The following is a 17650-nucleotide window of genomic DNA, read 5'->3' as shown; positions in this document are numbered from 1 at the left end:
GCTCCCTCGGCCTGAAAGTGAGATGAGTGCCGCAACCCCAGAGTCGCCTTTGACTGGACTTAACTGTCCAGGGGTCCTTTACCTTTTACCTTACTAGCCGAAAAGCAGCGCAGGGACGGGGGCTCCTCCTCCTTTTTTTGCTTTTATCACTCTTCACTTTCAGTTTCTGCAAAAGAAAGGATCTCACTGACACTGCATGGTTAGGGGGTACAGATGAAATCTCATGGCAGAGAGGGCTATTGATGGCTACCAGCCACGATGGCTCTGCTCAGCGTCCAGCGATGCTTCTGAATGCCGGTTGCTGGAAACTGCAGAAGGGGGAGAGTCGCTCTTGTGCTCTGATCCTGCTTTCAGGTTTCCCAAAATGAGCATCTGGTTGGCCACTGTGAGAGCAGGATGCTGGACTGGAGGGCCCCCCCCTTTGGCCTAATCCAGCAGCCTATTCATATGTGCTTACTTAAACAGCTATTGAAGTATCGCCTCAATACAGGAACATGCCAGGCTGGCAGCTGCATAGTTACTTTAGAGGAGAAAATTCTGGCAATTGCAGCTTTTTGCCCAGGAGGAAAACCCTCTTCTGCACTATCATTAAAGCGTCAAGAGCCTTCCCTCCCTCCCTGGTTGTCCCAGAGCCGTGGCAGCTGATCCTGCGTCCCTCTCGATGTTGCTAGACTCCAACTCCCATCAGCCCCCATGCCAGCATATCCAGTGGTCGGGCACAATGGGTAATGTAGTCTAGCAAGCCTTCCCCAACCGTGAATCGCTACAGCTGTTTTGGACCGCAGCTGTCCAGCTGCATGTTGTCCGGGGGCGGGAGGCTGATGGGAGTTGTAGTCCAAAACAGCTGGAAGGACACAGTTTAGGGGAAGGCTGATTTAGGTGCCTGATGTGGGGAGGAGATGGACAGAAGGCATCCAGAGAGATACAGGTCCCAGGGTGTGGCGGGCCAGGGGTGGGGAAGAGGGCTAGGTCCTTGGGCGTGAAAAATGACTGACGATGTAAGGGGGAGGGATTACAGAGGAAACCCCCCCCCCTTCATCAGAAGCAGCCCGTCTCCAAGCAGTCATGAGAGCGAGGGGTCTGAAGAGGTGAGTCAGGAAGCGGAGAAGGAGTGCCAGGGCTCTGGCAGCACTAGAGAGCCCCTGCTCCATAGGCAGGAAGAGAGAGAGGCGGAAAGAGTGGACAGGAATAGGTCAGACAGAAGACCCGTCCCCCCGACGCAGGAATTGCAGAGGAGGAGGAAAGGGAGGCGCTTCTCAGTTCCGAGGCTTTTATGCTGGTCCCAAACGCGGAAGGGGGTAGTGCAGGAATCTGACTAGAGCGGGTAGACATGAAATGAGCAATCCGTTACACTGTAAATAATGTGCACCAATAAAAGCGTCTGAAAGACAAGCATGTGGACGGTCGTTACTCAAGAGTAGTCACAACAAACCCTGACAGACGGCTCTGCTGCTTTTCCAGATCCGAATCGACAAGCTGGTGGACAAGTGGTCGGGATCCATTGAAATCGGGGTCACTACCCACAATCCTAACAACCTGGAGTACCCAGCCACTATGACCAACCTGCGTTCAGGTAAGCCTCCTCGCTCATTCTGTTGGGGTTTGTGGGAGAGGAAGGGCAGGAGAAGCGCTGGCTGCTTTTAACAAGGCCTCTGTAGGACTACTGCGGCACGGAGAGTTTCTTTATTTCTAGCAATTCCGTAAGGTTTGGGCACCACTTGATTGGGAGCCGCCCAGAGTGGCTGGGGAAACTCAGCCAGGAGGGCGGGGTACAAATAATAAATTGTTGTTGTTGTTGTTGTTACAAATAATAAATTGTTGTTGTTGTTGTAAGAAAAACGGTAAAATTGTCGGTAAAAAAATAGTTGTTTTCACTACTCAAAACATTTCAAAAATTTGAAATCTGCAATTTAATCTGATTTGAAATCAGATTAAAGCACACAGCCTTCTAGATAACTGGGTAGGCTTGTCGAAACAAAAATGTCTTTATCAGGTACCTAGAAGAGTAACAATAGGCAGTGAGTTCCGAAGTGTAGACGCTTCCTCACTAGGAGACTGGTGTTTCTTTCCGAAGACAAATGAAGGCAGCCCTGTATAGGGGAAAATTTTTCTTTAATGATTAGTTTTTTTTATAAATGTTTTAATGCTTTGTTGCGTCTTTTATATTTTGTTGGCAGCTGCCCAGAGTGGCTGGGGGCAGCCCAGTCAGGTGGGAGGCATATAAATAATGAAATTATTATGATCCTTGTGATGGTTGTATTTATGCAGGTATTTATGTGGCACGCAGCAGTCAAGTGGGCACAGGTGGGGCAGCGATGATTTCACAGGTAAACTGGCCCCAGGTTGCTAAAGGTCTTTATACACATTGAATCTGATGTGGTAGCCGATTGGCAGCCAGCACAGATCTCTGAGCCCAGGTGCATACCTGCCAAGTTGCTGTCGGAGAAATAAGGGACCGGGTGGAAGTAGCAGACCGGAAGTAGCGCTGCCGCCATTTTGGAACTGGGCGGAGCATGCTCAGAAGTGACTTTTGATGCTGCTTTGCCCAGTTCCAAAATGGCCACCACGCCAAAAGTCGCACTGCTGCCATTTTGGAACTGGGCAGAGCAGCAGCAAAAGCCGCTTCTGAGCATGCTCCGCCCAATTCCAAAATGGTCACCGCGCCAGAATAAACCGGGGGAAAACAAAAAAAAAATCGTTTTTTCAGCTAGGAACAGCTGGAAAAACGGGGATTTCCTGGGGAATACGGGAGACTTGGCAGCTATGCCCAGGTGTCATATGCTGGGAGTGTCTCTCCCCTGCTAGTAATCATGCTGCAGAAGCTCCAAGGACCTGCATTTGACTCCGGAGGGGATGCGTTGGTACCCGGATCCATCGGCAGCCAATCAGGCTCCTGAGTCCTGCCTCTTGTCATCCCCACCCAGGAACAATCATGATGAGTGGCTGCGGCATCCTGACCAATGGGAAGGGGACGCGGCGGGAGTACTGCGAGTTCAGCCTGGATGAGCTGCAGGTGAGCTGATTGGTCCCATCCCCCAGTCCTTGTGGGGACTCCCTTCCACTCTCCCCAGAAATCCACCCCTCCATCGCCTCTCTGTTTCTGCAGGAAGGAGACCACATCGGCTTGACCAGGAAGTCTAACAACGCACTTCACTTTTACATCAACGGCATCGACCAAGGTCGGTGTGCTCATGAGGTCTAGGAACTTTAAATGAAAGCTATGCTGGGCTTTTTAAGGATTAGGGCGATGTTGAGGCCAAGGAAGGGGTGGCGTTGAGAGGGAGGTTGTTTATAAAACTAGGAAGGAGGAGGAGTGTGGCAGATTGAGGCCCATGAGGTTTGGGTGCCTATGAACTGCTCACACAGGGGGATGGAGTTGGGCTAGTTTGGTATTACCAGTTTTTTTTAAACAATCTGCAATTGCACCTAAAAGTAGTTGCCAGGTGAACAGAGTGTGAATTAACTTCATTTTTGGGGTATCTACCGGTAGTTCAGGCATCCCCAAACTTCGGCCCTCCAGATGTTTTGGACTACAATTCCCATCATCCCTGATCACTGGTCCTGTTAGCTAGGGATGATGGGAGTTGTAGGCCAAAACAACTGGAGGGCCACAGTTCGGGGATGCCTGATTTAATTCATCTCCAGTATCTCTTATACAGTCATACCTCGGTTTAAGTACGCCTCGGTTTGAGTATTTTCAGTTTAAGTACTCCGTGGACCCGTCTGGAATGGATTAATCCACTTTCCATCACTTTCAATGGGAAAGTTCGCTTCAGGTTAAGTACAGACTTCCGGAACCAATTGTGTTTGTAAACCGAGGTACCACTGTATGTGCTTTGAATGCTTTAGACAAGGCATAGGCAAACTCGGCCCACCAGATGTTTTGGGACTACAACTCCCATCATCCCTAGCTAACAGGACCAGTGGTCAGGGATGATGGGAATTGTAGTTCCAAAACATCTGGAGGGCCAACTTTGCCTATGCCTGCTTTACGCACTTTGAGCCTTTAAGGATAATAATTGCTGGGGGAGATAAACAATTCATATCCCACTCTGTGTGTTTCTGTGCTGATGTTTTCTTGGGCCCCATTCATACCATACATTTAAACCACTTTGAAGAGCCATGACTTCTCCAAAGAATCCTGGGAGTTGTAGTTAGTTCTGGGTGCTGATAGCTGTGAGCAGACCCCCTACCGCTTTCTCAGAACTACAATTCCCAGAGCGGTTTAGGTCAATTCCTTGTTCCCAGGGAAATGTGTGTGTTTATCTTGATATTTCCTAGTTACAGGTACAGTGGTACCTCTACTTATGAATTTAATGCGTTCCGAACACATATTTGTAAGTCGAAAAAAATTGCAAGTCGAATCCCATAGGAATGCATTGGGAGAAAAAATTCGTAAGTAGAAGCAACCCTATCTAAAAATTCGTAAGTAGAAAAAATCCTATCTAAACCTCATCCAAGATGGCGGACGGAGCTCCATTCGTAAGTAGAAACATTCGTAAGTAGAGTTATTCGTAAGTAGAGGTACCACTGTACGTAGCCGTGTTGGTCTGCCGTAGTCGAAACAAAATGGAAAAATTCCCTCCAGTAGTACCTTAGAGACCAACTAAGTTTGTCATTGGTATGAGCTTTCGTGTGCATGATATTTCCTGAGACTTTTGAAGTCCAGGATGGTAACACCCTGAGAGCTGGTTTTTGTCTGGCCAATGGTAATTTGGACGGACTTGAACTCTGAACTGAATGCGAGTCAAGCTAGCTCATTTCGTAAAGGGCACTGGATCTTGCCTGACAAGTGTGGTCCTTGATCTGTGCAGCAGCCTGCAAGCCGCCTCCTCCTCCTCCTCCTGCACGGTCCAGATCCATTCTCTCCCCGCTTCCTTCCAGGCGTGGCGACCACCCTCACCCCGCTCGTGGTCTATGGTGTGGTGGACCTCTACGGCATGGCCGTGAAGGTCACCATCGTGCACAACCACAACCACAGCGACCGCCTCCGGCGCAACAACGCCATCATGAGGGCCCTCTCGCCGGACGTCGGGCGCCGTGCCATCGATGCCGCGGGGAGCGAGCCCGAGCCGGAGCGCCTCCTCTTCCACCCGAATTGCGGTCAGAAGGCCGCCATCATCAACGAGGGACGAACCGCCCTGCGCCCCCAGTACGTGCCACGAAGCCCTTCTTCCCCTGGGGACCGAGGGGGTCTGGTCTCACACCAAGACACAGTTTCCAACAGGATATTAAAAACACGATAAAACCATCAAACATTAAAAAACTTCCCTAAACAGGGCTGCCTTCGGATTTCTTCTAAAAGTCAGATAGTTGCTTATTTCCTTGACATCCGGTGGGAGGGCGTTCCACAGGGCAGGTGCCACCACCGAGAAGGCCCTCTGCCTGGCTCCCTTTAACTACACTTCTTGCAGTGAGGGAACCACCAGAAGGCCCTCGGAGCTGGACCTCAGGGTCAAGGAAATAAGCAACTATCTGACAGAAGACATCTGAAGGCAGCCCTCTTTAGGGAAGCTTTTAATGTTTGATGTTTTAACGTGTTTTTAATATTCTGTTGGAAGCTGCCCTGAGTGGCTGGGAAGGCATGGCCAGATGGGCAGGGTATAAGTAATATTTATTTATTTATACATACCCCGCCCATTTGGCTGGGTTTCACCAGCCACTCTGTGCAGCTTCCAACAAAAGACGGAAATACAGTAGTCCAAATATTAAAAGCTTCCCTAAACAGGGCTGCCTTCAGATGTCTTCTAAAAGTCTGGTAGTTGTTTTTCTCTTTGACATCTGGTGGGAGGGCATTCCACAGGGCAGGTGCCACTACCGAGAAGGCCCTCTGCCTGGTTCTCTGTAACTTGGCTTCTCGCAGTGAGGGAACCGCCAGAAGGCCCTTGGCGCTGGACCTCAGTGTCTGGGTAGAACGATGGGGGTGGAGATGCTCCTTCAGGTCTTCTGGGCCGAGGCTGTTTAGGGCTTTCACGGTCAGCACCAACACTTTGAATTGTGCTCGGAAATGTCCTGGGAGCCAATGTAGGTCTTTTAGGACCGGTGTTATGTGGTCTCGGCGGCCGCTCCCAGTCACCAGTCTAGCTGCCGCATTCTGGATTAGTTGTAGTTTCCGAGTCACCTTCAAAGATAGCCCCATGTAGAGCGCATGGCAGTAGTCCAAGCGGGAGATAACCAGAGCATGCACCACTCTGGCGAGACAGAGCTTGCTGATTGGAAGGTCGGCAGTTCAAATCCCCACAATGCGGTGAGCTCCCATTGCTTGGTCCCAGCTCCTGCCAACCTAGCAGTTCGAAAGCACGTCAAAAGTGCAAGTAGATAAATAGGTACCGCTGTGGCGGGAAGGTAAACAGCGTTTCCATGCGCTGCTCTGGTGTCGGTGTTTTGTCGCCCCAGAAGCAGCTCAGTCATGCTGGCCACATGACTGGAAAAACTGTCTGCAGACAAACGTTGGCTGCCTCGTCCAGTAAAGTGAGATGAGCACCGCGGCCGCTCCCAGTCATCATTCTAGCTGCCGCATTCTGGATTAGTTGCAGTTTCCGGGTCACCTTCAAAGGTAGCCCCATGTAGAGCGCATTGCAGTAGTCCAAGCAGGAGATAACCAGAGCATGTGCCACTCTGGGGAGACAGTCCGCGGACAGGGAGGGTCTCATCCTGCGTACCAGATGGAGCTGGTAGACAGCTGCCCTGGACACAGAATTGACCTGCGCCTCCATGGACAGCATTGAGTCCAAAATGACTCCCAGGCTGCGCACCTGGTCCTTCAAGGGCACAGTTACCCCATTCAGGATCAGGGAATCCTCCACACCCGCCCGCCCCCTGTCCCCCCAAAACAGCGGTCAGGGATGATGGGACTTGTAGTCCAACAACACCTGGGGGCCCGAGTTTTAGAAATCCTATTGAAGACGGTCTTTGAAGCAGGAGGACCAGTATTCCGACCCCTGCATAAGGCGTGTTGGGATGCAGGGCTCCTCCCCAGAGCCAGCTGCTCTCAGCCCTGATCAGAGAAGCCCCTCTAACTGGCCACTCTTTAACGGCGCTCTCATCTCTCCAGCGCCACCGACGATTTCAACCACGGCGTGGTCCTGAGCAACCGGCCGCTGCGCAACGGCGAGGTCTTCCAGGTGCGCATCGACAAGATGGTTGACAAGTGGGCCGGCTCCATCGAGATTGGCGTCACCACCCACAACCCCACGTACCTGCAGCTGCCGTCCACCATGACCAACCTGCGATCAGGTGAGAGGCCCTCTCGCCGCCGGGGCCTCCTTGTGGCTGTGGTGGGAACAGCACCTCTTCCAACTTGAGCGCTCTTTTTTGTAAATTTTATTTATTTGGGGTTTTCACATTAAAATTTTACACCCATATCAACATACAATATGGAAACAAGGTTCCACAGAATCTCCTGGGCTTCTGTCCTCCTCTTTGTGGGTCCTATTCTTAATCCTTTCCTCCTGCATCTTTTATAATATTACAAATCTTTTACATCTCCATTAGATCCAAAATTCACCATTAGATCCAAAATTATTCCACTACTACTAGCGATTTTAATTGTTTACAATGATTTTTTTCAGATAAATTATAACTTTCCCCCATTCCTTATTAAAATTTTGGTCTTCCTGCTTTCTGATTCTTCTGGTCATTTTTGCCATTTTGGCGTAGTCCATCAACTTCATCTGCCGTTCTTCTCTTGTTGGGAATTTTTCTTCTTTCCATCTCTGGGCTAGTAGCAATCACGCAGCCGTGGTCGCGTATACAAATAGTCTTTTCTGCTCCCTTGGGATTTCGGCACCTAAAACTCCTAAAAGAAAGGTTTCGGGTTTTTTTTAGACAAAGTTATTTTAAACATTTTTTTTCAGTTCAGCTTTTCTTGGCTCGTGTGTTTTGGCTCGTGTGTTTTTCCCAATGCTTATTTCTCTCCCCCCCCCCCCCAATCTCTGTTTCTCAAGGGGGAGATTGGGGGAAGGCGTCTTGTGTATTCAGGCTGTCAAAAGTTTAAAAAAGAGGCATTGGTTAACCATTGGAGAAGGACGCATTCTTAATTTCCTGCACAGGCCCCGGCGGAATAATAATAATAATAAAGTTTTCCGCAGGCATTTCAAAGGTTAGCACAGAAGTCGCCTGCTGAATCTCTGGTGGCAGAGGGTTCCTCAGGACCGGGCCGATGACACTGAAGGCTTAGTTTCTCATTGTTGTCGTCAAGCGGGCTTCACCGACCTCGGGGTATGGCCAGCGATGCTCCCGCAGGTGATCTCAGTGGTCAAGCTGGGATAGAAAGGTTCTGGCAGTCTCCTGGACCTAAGTTGTTCAGGGCTTTGCAAATTTATTAGCTTATTTAATTTATTAAAACTTAATCCTGGCTCCGTAGTAGATGGGAAAGCTTGATGGATCTGCATGGTCCCATTCTGTCATTTTGCTGATCATGAGGGCTGGAAAACCTGTTTGGTTTGGGGACTTTCTTGTGAATGAAATCCTGGGATTCTAAGTCTCCTTCCCCATCTTTCTCACTTGTCTGTCTCCCTGCTGACCTCCCGCAGGTACCTGGATGATGACGGGGAACGGGGTGATGCACAATGGGACAACCATCTTGGACGAATACGGCCACAACCTGGACCGCTTGAAGGTGAGTGGGGTGTTTTTTTGTGGGGAGGGACTACAATAATAATAGACAAGAAGTCTTCAGAACCTGTGGGGTTTACTTCTACACGTGAAGGATTGTTTTCTGCTGCTCCAGAGAAGCGGACACGGAGCAATGGATTCAAACTACAAGAAAGAAGATTCCACCTCAACATTAGGAAGAACTTCCTGACAGTAAGAGCTGTACGACAGTGGAATTTGCTGCCAAGGAGTGTGGTGGAGTCTCCTTTGGAGGTCTTTAAGCAGAGGCTTGACAGGCATATGTCAGGAATGCTTTGATGGTGTTTCCTGCTCGGAAGGGGGTTGGACTGGATGGCCCTCGTGGTCTCTTGCAATTCTACGATTCTATGATTCTACGTTGTATTTGCGATGCTCTATTGCGTTGTCGTTAATTATCGTCTGTAAGCAGCTTTGCAATTCCAAAGCAGCGTAGAAACGTGGAAAATGAAATCAAACGATGTTGAGGCCCTTGCATTAGAGAAGGGAGATCACAGAAGCAGGTATGACTGGTCTCCAGATTCGAACTCAGCAAAGGTTTTCTTTCTGCAAGTCCAGTAAAGCTGAGGACATCTCTTACTGCTTGGGGGGAAAAGGGCTTATTTTATTTTTTAGAATATATCTTTTTCACATATAATAAACCCAATTTAAAATAATCTGTTATTTCTTAGGGAAAAGGGCGATAGCAGCTTAAAGTTAGAACCGCCACTCAGAACAACTTTTTAACGCATACTAAGGTCTCCTTTCTCAACCTTGGGTCCCTAAATGTTCACAGATCATACTCTGAAGATTCTCTAGTCCAAGCATAGGCAAATTCGGCCCTCCAGATGTTGTGGGACTACAACTCCCATCATCCCTAGCTAACAGGACCAGTGGTCAGGGATGATGGGAGTTATAGTCCCAAAACATCTGGAGGGCCAAATTTGCCTATGCCTGCTCTAGCCCAGGCACCCCCAAACTGCGGCCCTCCAGATGTTTTGGCCTACAACTCCCATGATCCCTAGCTAGCAGCACCAGTGGTCAGGGAAGATGGGAATTGTAGTCCAAAACATCTGGAGGGCCGAAGTTTGGGGATGCCTGCTCTAGTCCAACCCCCTGTAATGCAGGAATCTGCCCTTTACGGGGATCGAACCTGCGACCTTGGCGTTATCTGCACCCTGCTGTGACCAACTGAGCTATCCTTGTTGGACTACAACTCCCATCATTCATGGCCCGTGGTCAGACATGATGGGAGTTGTAGTCCAGCAACACCAGGGGACCCAAGACTGAGAGAGGCTGTGTCTGTTCCATTAGGACTCTCCAGATGTTTTGGCAAATAGACAGGTTCAAGGGGAGAAGGCTTTCAGTGGATACTAGCAATGATTCTAAATCGCACAAGACGAGAGAGTTGCTCTTGCCGATGGGTTTCCCACGATGGGCATCTGGTTGGCCACTGTGAGAACTGGATGCTGGACTAGGTGGGCTGCTGGCCTGATCCAGCGGGAATCAAATTCTGGAAGTCAACCCCCCCCTTTTGTCCTGTCTAATTTTTCTTCCTCCTGCCTCCCTCCCTCAGGCAGGAGACACTGTGGGCGTCGTGCGCAAGGAGGACGGGACCCTGCACTTCTTCGTCAATGGGGTGGCACAGGGCCCTGCCGCGTGGAATGTCCCGCCCAACATCTATGCCGTGGTGGACCTGTATGGGCAGGCAGCCCAGGCTACCATTGTGGATGACACAGGTAAGTAGGGGCGGGGGGTTGCGGGGAACAGGATTTTGGGGAGGGGGTGACGTTGTTTGCGGCGGCTTCAGGCATCATGGGGAAAAGGGGTGCGAGATTTCATCGCAAGTCTGATCTGTAGTCGGAGGAGTTTGTCGTTCTGCCCGGACACTGGGATCCAGCGGCGAGGGCCTTCTGGCGGTTCCCTCCCTGTGAGAAGCCAAGTTACAGGGAACCAGGCAGAGGGCCTTCTCGGTAGTGGCACCCGCCCTGTGGAACGCCCCTCCCATCAGATGTCAAAGAGAACAACAACTACCAGACTTTTAGAAGACATCTGAAGGCAGCCCTGTTTAGGGAAGCTTTTAATGTTTAATAGATTATTGTATTTCAATGTTTTGTTGGAAGCCGCCCAGAGTGGCTGGGGAAACCCAGCCAGATGGGCGGGGTATAAATAATATTTCTTCTTCTTTGTAGCTGAGTAAGATTGTCTTCCCTAAACACGGTTTTAGCAGTGAGTCCAGAAGTGACTGTGGATGCCAATTTTGGATCCACACGTCCTTCCACCGTGGGGACATAGGTTTCCGGGCAGGAGGGTTTGCCAAACGTAGCTTCCTCTTAGCACATTTCTCCTTTTCGTCCTGAGTTACCCTATTTCGTCCTGAGTTACCCTATTCACAAGGCAGTTTGCGAGCTGAAGGAACCGCAATGATCACACACCTTCAAACATAGAATCATAGAATAGAATCATAGAATCATAGAGTTGGAAGAGACCACAAGGGCCATCCAGTCTAACCCCCTGCGCCAAGCAGGAAACACCATCAAAGCATTCTTGACATATCCCTGTCAAGCCTCGGCTTAAAGACCTCCAAAGAAGGAGACTCCACCACACTCCTTGGCAGCAAATTCCACTGTCGTACAGCTCTTACTGTCAGGAAGTTCTTCCTAATGTTTAGGTGGAATCTTCTTTCTTGTAGTTTGAATCCATTGCTCCGTGTCCGCTTCTCTGGAGCAGCAGAAAACAACCTTTCTCCCTCCTCTATCCGATCCAGTACAAAAAAACGTCATTATAAAAGCATAACTTTAAAATAAACAACTTATATCAAATAAAGCAATAATCCAGTGTTTCGGGTACCTTCTTCGGGGGGTGCTCTCAAACACCCCCAGCTTGATTCTTTGATCTCGATCTTCTGCAGGCTTCCGCAGTTGTTGTTTTCTTATTTATTTATTTCCCCCCCTTTGCCCCCTAAGGTCCCCCAGGAGGAAAGGATTGCAGCATTTGGGAGTTTTTAGTTTGGAGAAAAGGAGAGTTAAGAGGTGGCCCGGAAGAAGTTTATAACCTTACCTGTGGCTGAGAGAAAGTGGAGAGAGGAAAGTTTTTCTCCCTCTCTCCAAACACCAAAACTTGTGGGCATGTCGTGAAGCTGGATGTTGGGAGATTCAGGACAGATGAAAGAACTCTTTCAGGTGGCTCATAGTTGAACTGGGGAACTCCCTGCCACTGGAGGCAGGGATGGCCACCAAAGTGGGCATCTTTAAAAGAGGATTGGATAAATTCCTGAAAGAGCAGAGGGCCTTTGGTGGCTACAAGCCCAGGGTGTCTCTCCTCTGCCTCTACAGCTGGAGGCAGCGATGTTTCTGGGTACCAGCTTCTGGAAACCATGGGAGAGGAGAATGTTGCTCTTGTGTTCGAATCCTGATTCTGGGCCTCCCTTTGGGGCAACTGCTTGGCCACCGTGAGGGCTGGCTGCTGGAGTAGATCCAGCAGGCTGTTCTTATGATGGTTCCTAAAAACATAACAGCTCAAATGTGAGAAGAGAGACCTGGGCAAAGGTGTGTGTCTCGAGCATCCTCTGGAAGCTGCGGTACCTCGTCCCTATTATTTCATTTCTGTGGTCTGGCAGCAAAAGTTGCATGTGGGTTTCAGTGTCTTAAGATGGTATTTAACTCCGAGTAGGCTTGCTAAGGAGGAGGGACGTGGGTGGCGCTGTGGTCTAAACCACAGAGCCTAGGGCTTGCCGATCAGAAGGTCAGCGGTTCGAATCTCTGCGATGGAGTGAGCTCCCGTTACTCGGTCCCAGCTCCTGCCAACCTAGCAGTTCGAAAGCACACCAAAAAGTGCAAGTACAGTAGATAAATAGGTACCACTCCGACGGGAAGGTAAACGGCGTTTCCGTGTGCTGCTCTGGTTCACCAGAAGCGGCTTAGTCATGCTGGCCACATGACCCGAAAAACTGTACGTGGACAAACGCTGGCTCCCTCGGCCAGTAAAGCGAGGTAAGCGCTGCAACCCCAGAGTCGTCCGCCACTGGACCTAATGGTCAGGGGTCCCTTTACCTTGACTTGCTAAGATGTATAAGACTGAACCAGATAAGCGCTGGAGATGCAGTGAGGTTGAGGGGATGTTATTTCATATGTGGTGGACCTGTAATATGGTAAAAGAATGTTGGGAAATAATCCATAATGAATTGAAAAAAATGTTCAAAAGTACTTTTCAATAACAAAACAAAAACCTGAGTCTTTTTCGTTGGGGATAATTCAGATGGAAATTCCCAGATGTCAAAAAAGGTTACGTATGCCACTACTGCAGCCTGTGTTTTGCTAGCCCCAAAATGGAAAACGAGCGAGGTCCCAACCAAAGAAGAATAGCAATATGATGGAATATGCACAGCTTGCAGACTTAACATATAGAATAAGACAGGCATGTCCAACAGGTAGATTGTGATCTACCGGTAGATCACTGGACGTCTGTGGTAGATCACTGGTAGATCAGTGGCTCCCCCCAAAGAAGCTAAAAAACTTTGGCTCCCCTAAAAAAAGCTCAGCATCTTTGCCCTGCACCCCTAAAATGACCTGAACCACCAAGAACAGGGATTTCCTTCCTTAAAAAAGCTCAATGTAGCTTTCCTCTTCCCTAAAGAAGCTCACCAACTTTTACGTGAACCCCCCAAAACAGGGCTTCCTTCCTAAAAAAAGCTCAACAACTTTCACCTGAACCTCCCAAAAGGGGGTAGATCAGTGCCAGTTTTTAACTCTGTGAGTAGATCGCAGTCTCTTGGGAGCTGGCTACCCCTGGAATAAGAGAACAGGAAGAACGTACGTTTAGAGAAGATTGGAAAACGTTTATTGAATATATGGGGGGAAATTATGTACACTTGAAAACGTTGGCAGCATTAAGATAAATTCAACAGTGCGAATCAGTTTTGATGGATGTAATAATGGAATACTGAATGGTTTAGTTTATGTAAAATATAAAGGGATTTTATGAAATGCAAAATGAGCCATGGAAAGAGAATAAGGGAAGTCACTGATATTTCAAGGATGTTTAAATGAGTATTCTGAATTGTAAAACAGAAAGTTGACTTCCTCCTGCCCTTCCTTTCCCAGATCTCCTTCCGCTCCCTGACGACCTCTCGGAAGGCAACAACCAGCTGTCTCCCAGCAGCCCGTCCTCAGTGGCCTCTGGGAACGACCTGCGTTTCCACCACCTGCACGGCAACAACGCCGTCATTACCAACGGCGGCCGCACGGCCCTGCGGCAGAACTGCCGGAGCGAGTTCAACGACGCCATCGTCATCTCGAACCGGTCAGTGGCCAGGCGGGGACGGGCAGCAGCACTCCTCTTCCCCGGACAATCCCAAAACGACGCGCCTCCTTTCGGGGAATCGCGCCGCAGCCTGAGGCTTGGAAGCACAGGAAATGGTTTGCACCCAGCAAATCCTTAAGAGATCCAAGTTTAAATAGCAGGACTGTCCTTTTTCTGTACACGTCAAGAACGGCTTTGGCTCAGAGCAAAACCTTTCTGTGTTCAGGGCTGGTAGAGTCGTTTGGCTGTTACACTAAACCAGTGTTTCTCAACCTTTTTTGGGCCACGGCACACTTCTTGCGTGGAAAAAATCACGAAGCACACCACCATTAAAAAAGTTAAAAAATTTAACTCTGTGCCGCCCTATATTGACTATAATTATGACTGTATGAAACACTTGCCAATTGCTATGTTGGTTGCAATCTCCTGTAATAAGGCTTCACAAGGCGTCAGGCTCGTTTGCACTGAGCTTTGGGAAAGAGGAGGAGAAATATTGCTTTCCGGCGGGTTAGTGTTGATCATTGGCGGCCGCCAGGCACGTGACAATGTAAATCGCCCTTCTCATCGCCGCACGCCGTGGCACACCAGCCAGCGTCTCGCGGCACACTAGTGTGCCGCGGAACAGCGGTTGAGAAACGCTGCACTAAACTGTGGTTTAATGTTATGGGAAAGAATTCTTATCTATACAGTGGTGCCTCGCTTAACGAATCCCCTGCTTAACGAAATTTCCGCTTAACGAAAGGTTTTTTCCTAGCGGAGGTTGCCTCGCTAGACGAATTCGTTTTTATGAAAAATTTGTCTAGCGAATCGCGGTTTCCCATAGGAATGCATTGAAATTCAATTAATGCGTTCCTATGGGCAAAAAAATTCTTTAAAAAATTCAATGCATTCCTATGGGACTCGCTAGACAAATTTTTCGTTATAAGAAAAGACCCGTGGAACGAATTAAATTCGTCTAGCAAGGCACCACTGTATGTATGTGTGTGTGTGTGTGTGTGTGTGTGTGTGTATATATATATATAACAACAACAATAATTGCATCCCACCTCCAAGACCATTCCATTGTAACCATCCAACCTCCCAAAATTTCAACACCTCTTGCGATGGTTTGACCCCTTTCCGTTTTAACAGTACAAATTCTTCAAACACTCTCCATATCTTCTCAAAATCATTCCTCCTGCGTATCCCCCGTCTTACCTTAACGGCACATGTTAATTTATAATTAATAGCTATATCCCACACCTCTTTAAACCATTCTTCCATTTTATATTCCGCTTGCCCCTTCCGCTTCCTAGCTATAATGACTTGTGCAGCTGTCAATAAATATGTGAGCAAGTCCTTCGTAGCCTGTGAACCTTCCACCACATCGTAAATTGATAATAATTCCACCTCTGAACTTTCAGTCAGCATTATCCCAGTGATTTCTGTTATCTCCTTAAACACCCTTTGCCAGAAAAAATGTATATATTTTCACCCTCACCACGTGTGAACATAATTCTCGGTTTCCTGGCATCCCCTCCAACATAACACTGAATATTCCTTGTTTATTTGTTTTAATCTGACTGGTGTTAAGTACCCTCTCCAAACTAATTTTCTTTTATCTTTATGGACAACATTTTGCAACGTACAGTTCTCCCATATTTGCCCCCAGCTTTGACTATCTGTCCCGTTGTCTCCTTTCTCCCCACTTTTAATTGATCTTGCTGATCCTCCATTTCTACTAATATTTTATAAATTTCACTGGTTTCCTCTTTTGTAACTATATTTTCTTCTTTATCTCCCCTTTTTATAGTCTTTTTTTCCTTCAAATTTTGTTTATTCTGTGCAGTTCTTGTTTTCCCTTAGTCACTTCCTTGTCCGTTGCTCCAGTTGCATACAGTTAAACCAAGTTATTTTACTTCCTGCCAGAGCTTCTCTGGAAATAATTCTTACGGGGGACCCTCCTTTTTTTCCCCACTGCAGGTCCCTCCGAGACGGGGAGCTCTTTGAGATCGTCATTCAGAAGATGGTGGATCGCTGGTCTGGCTCCATCGAAGCAGGTGAGAAATACAGGGAGGTCGAAAAGGAGCAGAAAACCCTCTCTTTCTTCCCTTGAAACTTTTCTTTACCCCCCCCCCTTCTCTCTTCCCCACCTTCCCAGGGGTCACTGCCATCCGCCCAGAGGACCTGGAGTTCCCCAACACGATGACTGATATCGATTACGACACATGGATGCTAAGGTGAATAATAATAGTAATTATTATTATATACCCATAGATACTCGAGTATAAGCATATGTCAAGAATGCTTTGATGGTGTTTCCTGCTTGGCAGGGGGTTGGACTGGATGGCCCTTGTGGTCTCTTCCAACTCTATGACTCTATGATCCCTGACCATTGCCCCTGCTTAGCTAGGGATGATGGGATTTGTAGTCCCAACAACAGCTGGAGACCCACGATTGAGAAACCACTGCTCTAACCACTACACCACGCTGCCAGGGGCAGGGTGGAGAACTGACAGCAAGAGGAACTCATTTTCAGGGCAAGAGGCATCAAGAAAAGATTGCAGGCTGAGAAACAGCTACGTGGCACAGTCCTTCCCCTCTAGAATGCTTTAACCCGTACTTTTGAATCTTCTTCTTATTATTATTAAAATGTGTATACCGCCCTTTCTCCACAGATGTCAGGGCGTTTCAGAGCATAAAAGCACAAACTACATAATAAAAACAAGAACAAAACAAAGCACCACCCTAAAGTGGATTTCTGGGCCTTGTATAACGGAATTTGAAAACGCCAGGAATGTTATAATAGACTCCAACTGTGGAAATCAATTGCACCCATTAAAAACACCCTGATATTAAAATACCTGGGTGTAAGTAGAAAGGTTTTAACCTTGCCATGCCCTTGTGGACAGCCCCGGCGCAGTGTCAGAGGGAAGGTGCTGGGAAAGAGCTGCGATCTGGGGCGGAGACTGGCTTTCAGGCTCCGCATGAAGGACGTCTGCCTGAGCCACTGAGGGAGGCAGGACGCTGGGGCCTGCGGGCCCCTTTTGTCCTGATCTGGCTGCTGCAGGGCTGCTCTTACAAGCTGCATGTGCCCCCACCCCAAATCTGGCCCGGCAACCAGGGCTGTTTGGCAGTTTTCACGCACACAGAAGCTGGTAGAGCCGGTGAACCTTGGCCCTGGTGCCAAAAGCATCAGTCGGATTAGGGATACTGATTTGAGCCTTTGAAACAGAAGAATATCATTTGCAAATAACACCCATTCGTCGTCTCCGTCTCCTCCTCCTCCTTCCTCTTCTTCTTCTGTGATTCCTTGTAGCCGAGTAAGATTGTCTTCCATAAACAATGAGTCCGTAAGTGACTGTGGAGACCAATTCTGGATCCACACATCCTTCCACAGTGGGGACATTGTCGCCCCTTGGATCCCGTACACTTTGCAAGTCAAAGGTTTTGGCTTCCGAATGCCACAAATCCGGAAGTGAGTGTTCCGCTTTGCAAACCTTCTTTGAGACCCGAACGCCCGATGCAGCTTCCGACGGGCTGCAGGAACTTCCTGCAGCCTGTCGGAAACTGCGCCTTGGTTTCCGAACGTTTTGGAAGTGGAACGGACTTCCGGAACGGATTCCGTTCGGCTTCCTAGGTATGACTGTATTAGGGGGAAAAGAATAGACTTAGCTGTATGTTAACATAGGGTAAGGTAACAACAGTATTGTTTTTTTTTCATTCTCAATTCCCCTTTTTCTTTTTCTTTCTCACTCTT

At 48.5% G+C, this 17650-nt stretch overlaps 1 protein-coding gene across 1 annotated transcript in view; it reads left to right on the top strand.

The window, feature by feature from the left end:
* NEURL4 (neuralized E3 ubiquitin protein ligase 4) overlaps window positions 1–17650 on the top strand; it is a 62863-nt gene that overhangs the window by 9525 nt on the left and 35688 nt on the right. Inside the window, exons 5-14 of the mRNA XM_060281922.2 lie at window positions 1462–1573; window positions 2925–3013; window positions 3107–3179; window positions 4885–5152; window positions 7055–7236; window positions 8535–8620; window positions 10187–10349; window positions 13713–13911; window positions 15874–15950; window positions 16052–16130. Coding sequence (XP_060137905.2) covers window positions 1462–1573; window positions 2925–3013; window positions 3107–3179; window positions 4885–5152; window positions 7055–7236; window positions 8535–8620; window positions 10187–10349; window positions 13713–13911; window positions 15874–15950; window positions 16052–16130 — 1328 coding nt within the window. The remainder of the gene's footprint in view (window positions 1–1461; window positions 1574–2924; window positions 3014–3106; window positions 3180–4884; window positions 5153–7054; window positions 7237–8534; window positions 8621–10186; window positions 10350–13712; window positions 13912–15873; window positions 15951–16051; window positions 16131–17650) is intronic.

The sequence above is a fragment of the Zootoca vivipara genome, chromosome 12 (assembly GCF_965207765.1).
Source record: "Zootoca vivipara chromosome 12, rZooViv2.hap1.1, whole genome shotgun sequence".
In the NCBI taxonomy this organism is placed as follows: Eukaryota; Metazoa; Chordata; class Lepidosauria; order Squamata; family Lacertidae; genus Zootoca; species Zootoca vivipara.
This window is presented reverse-complemented; position numbering and strand designations above follow the sequence as displayed.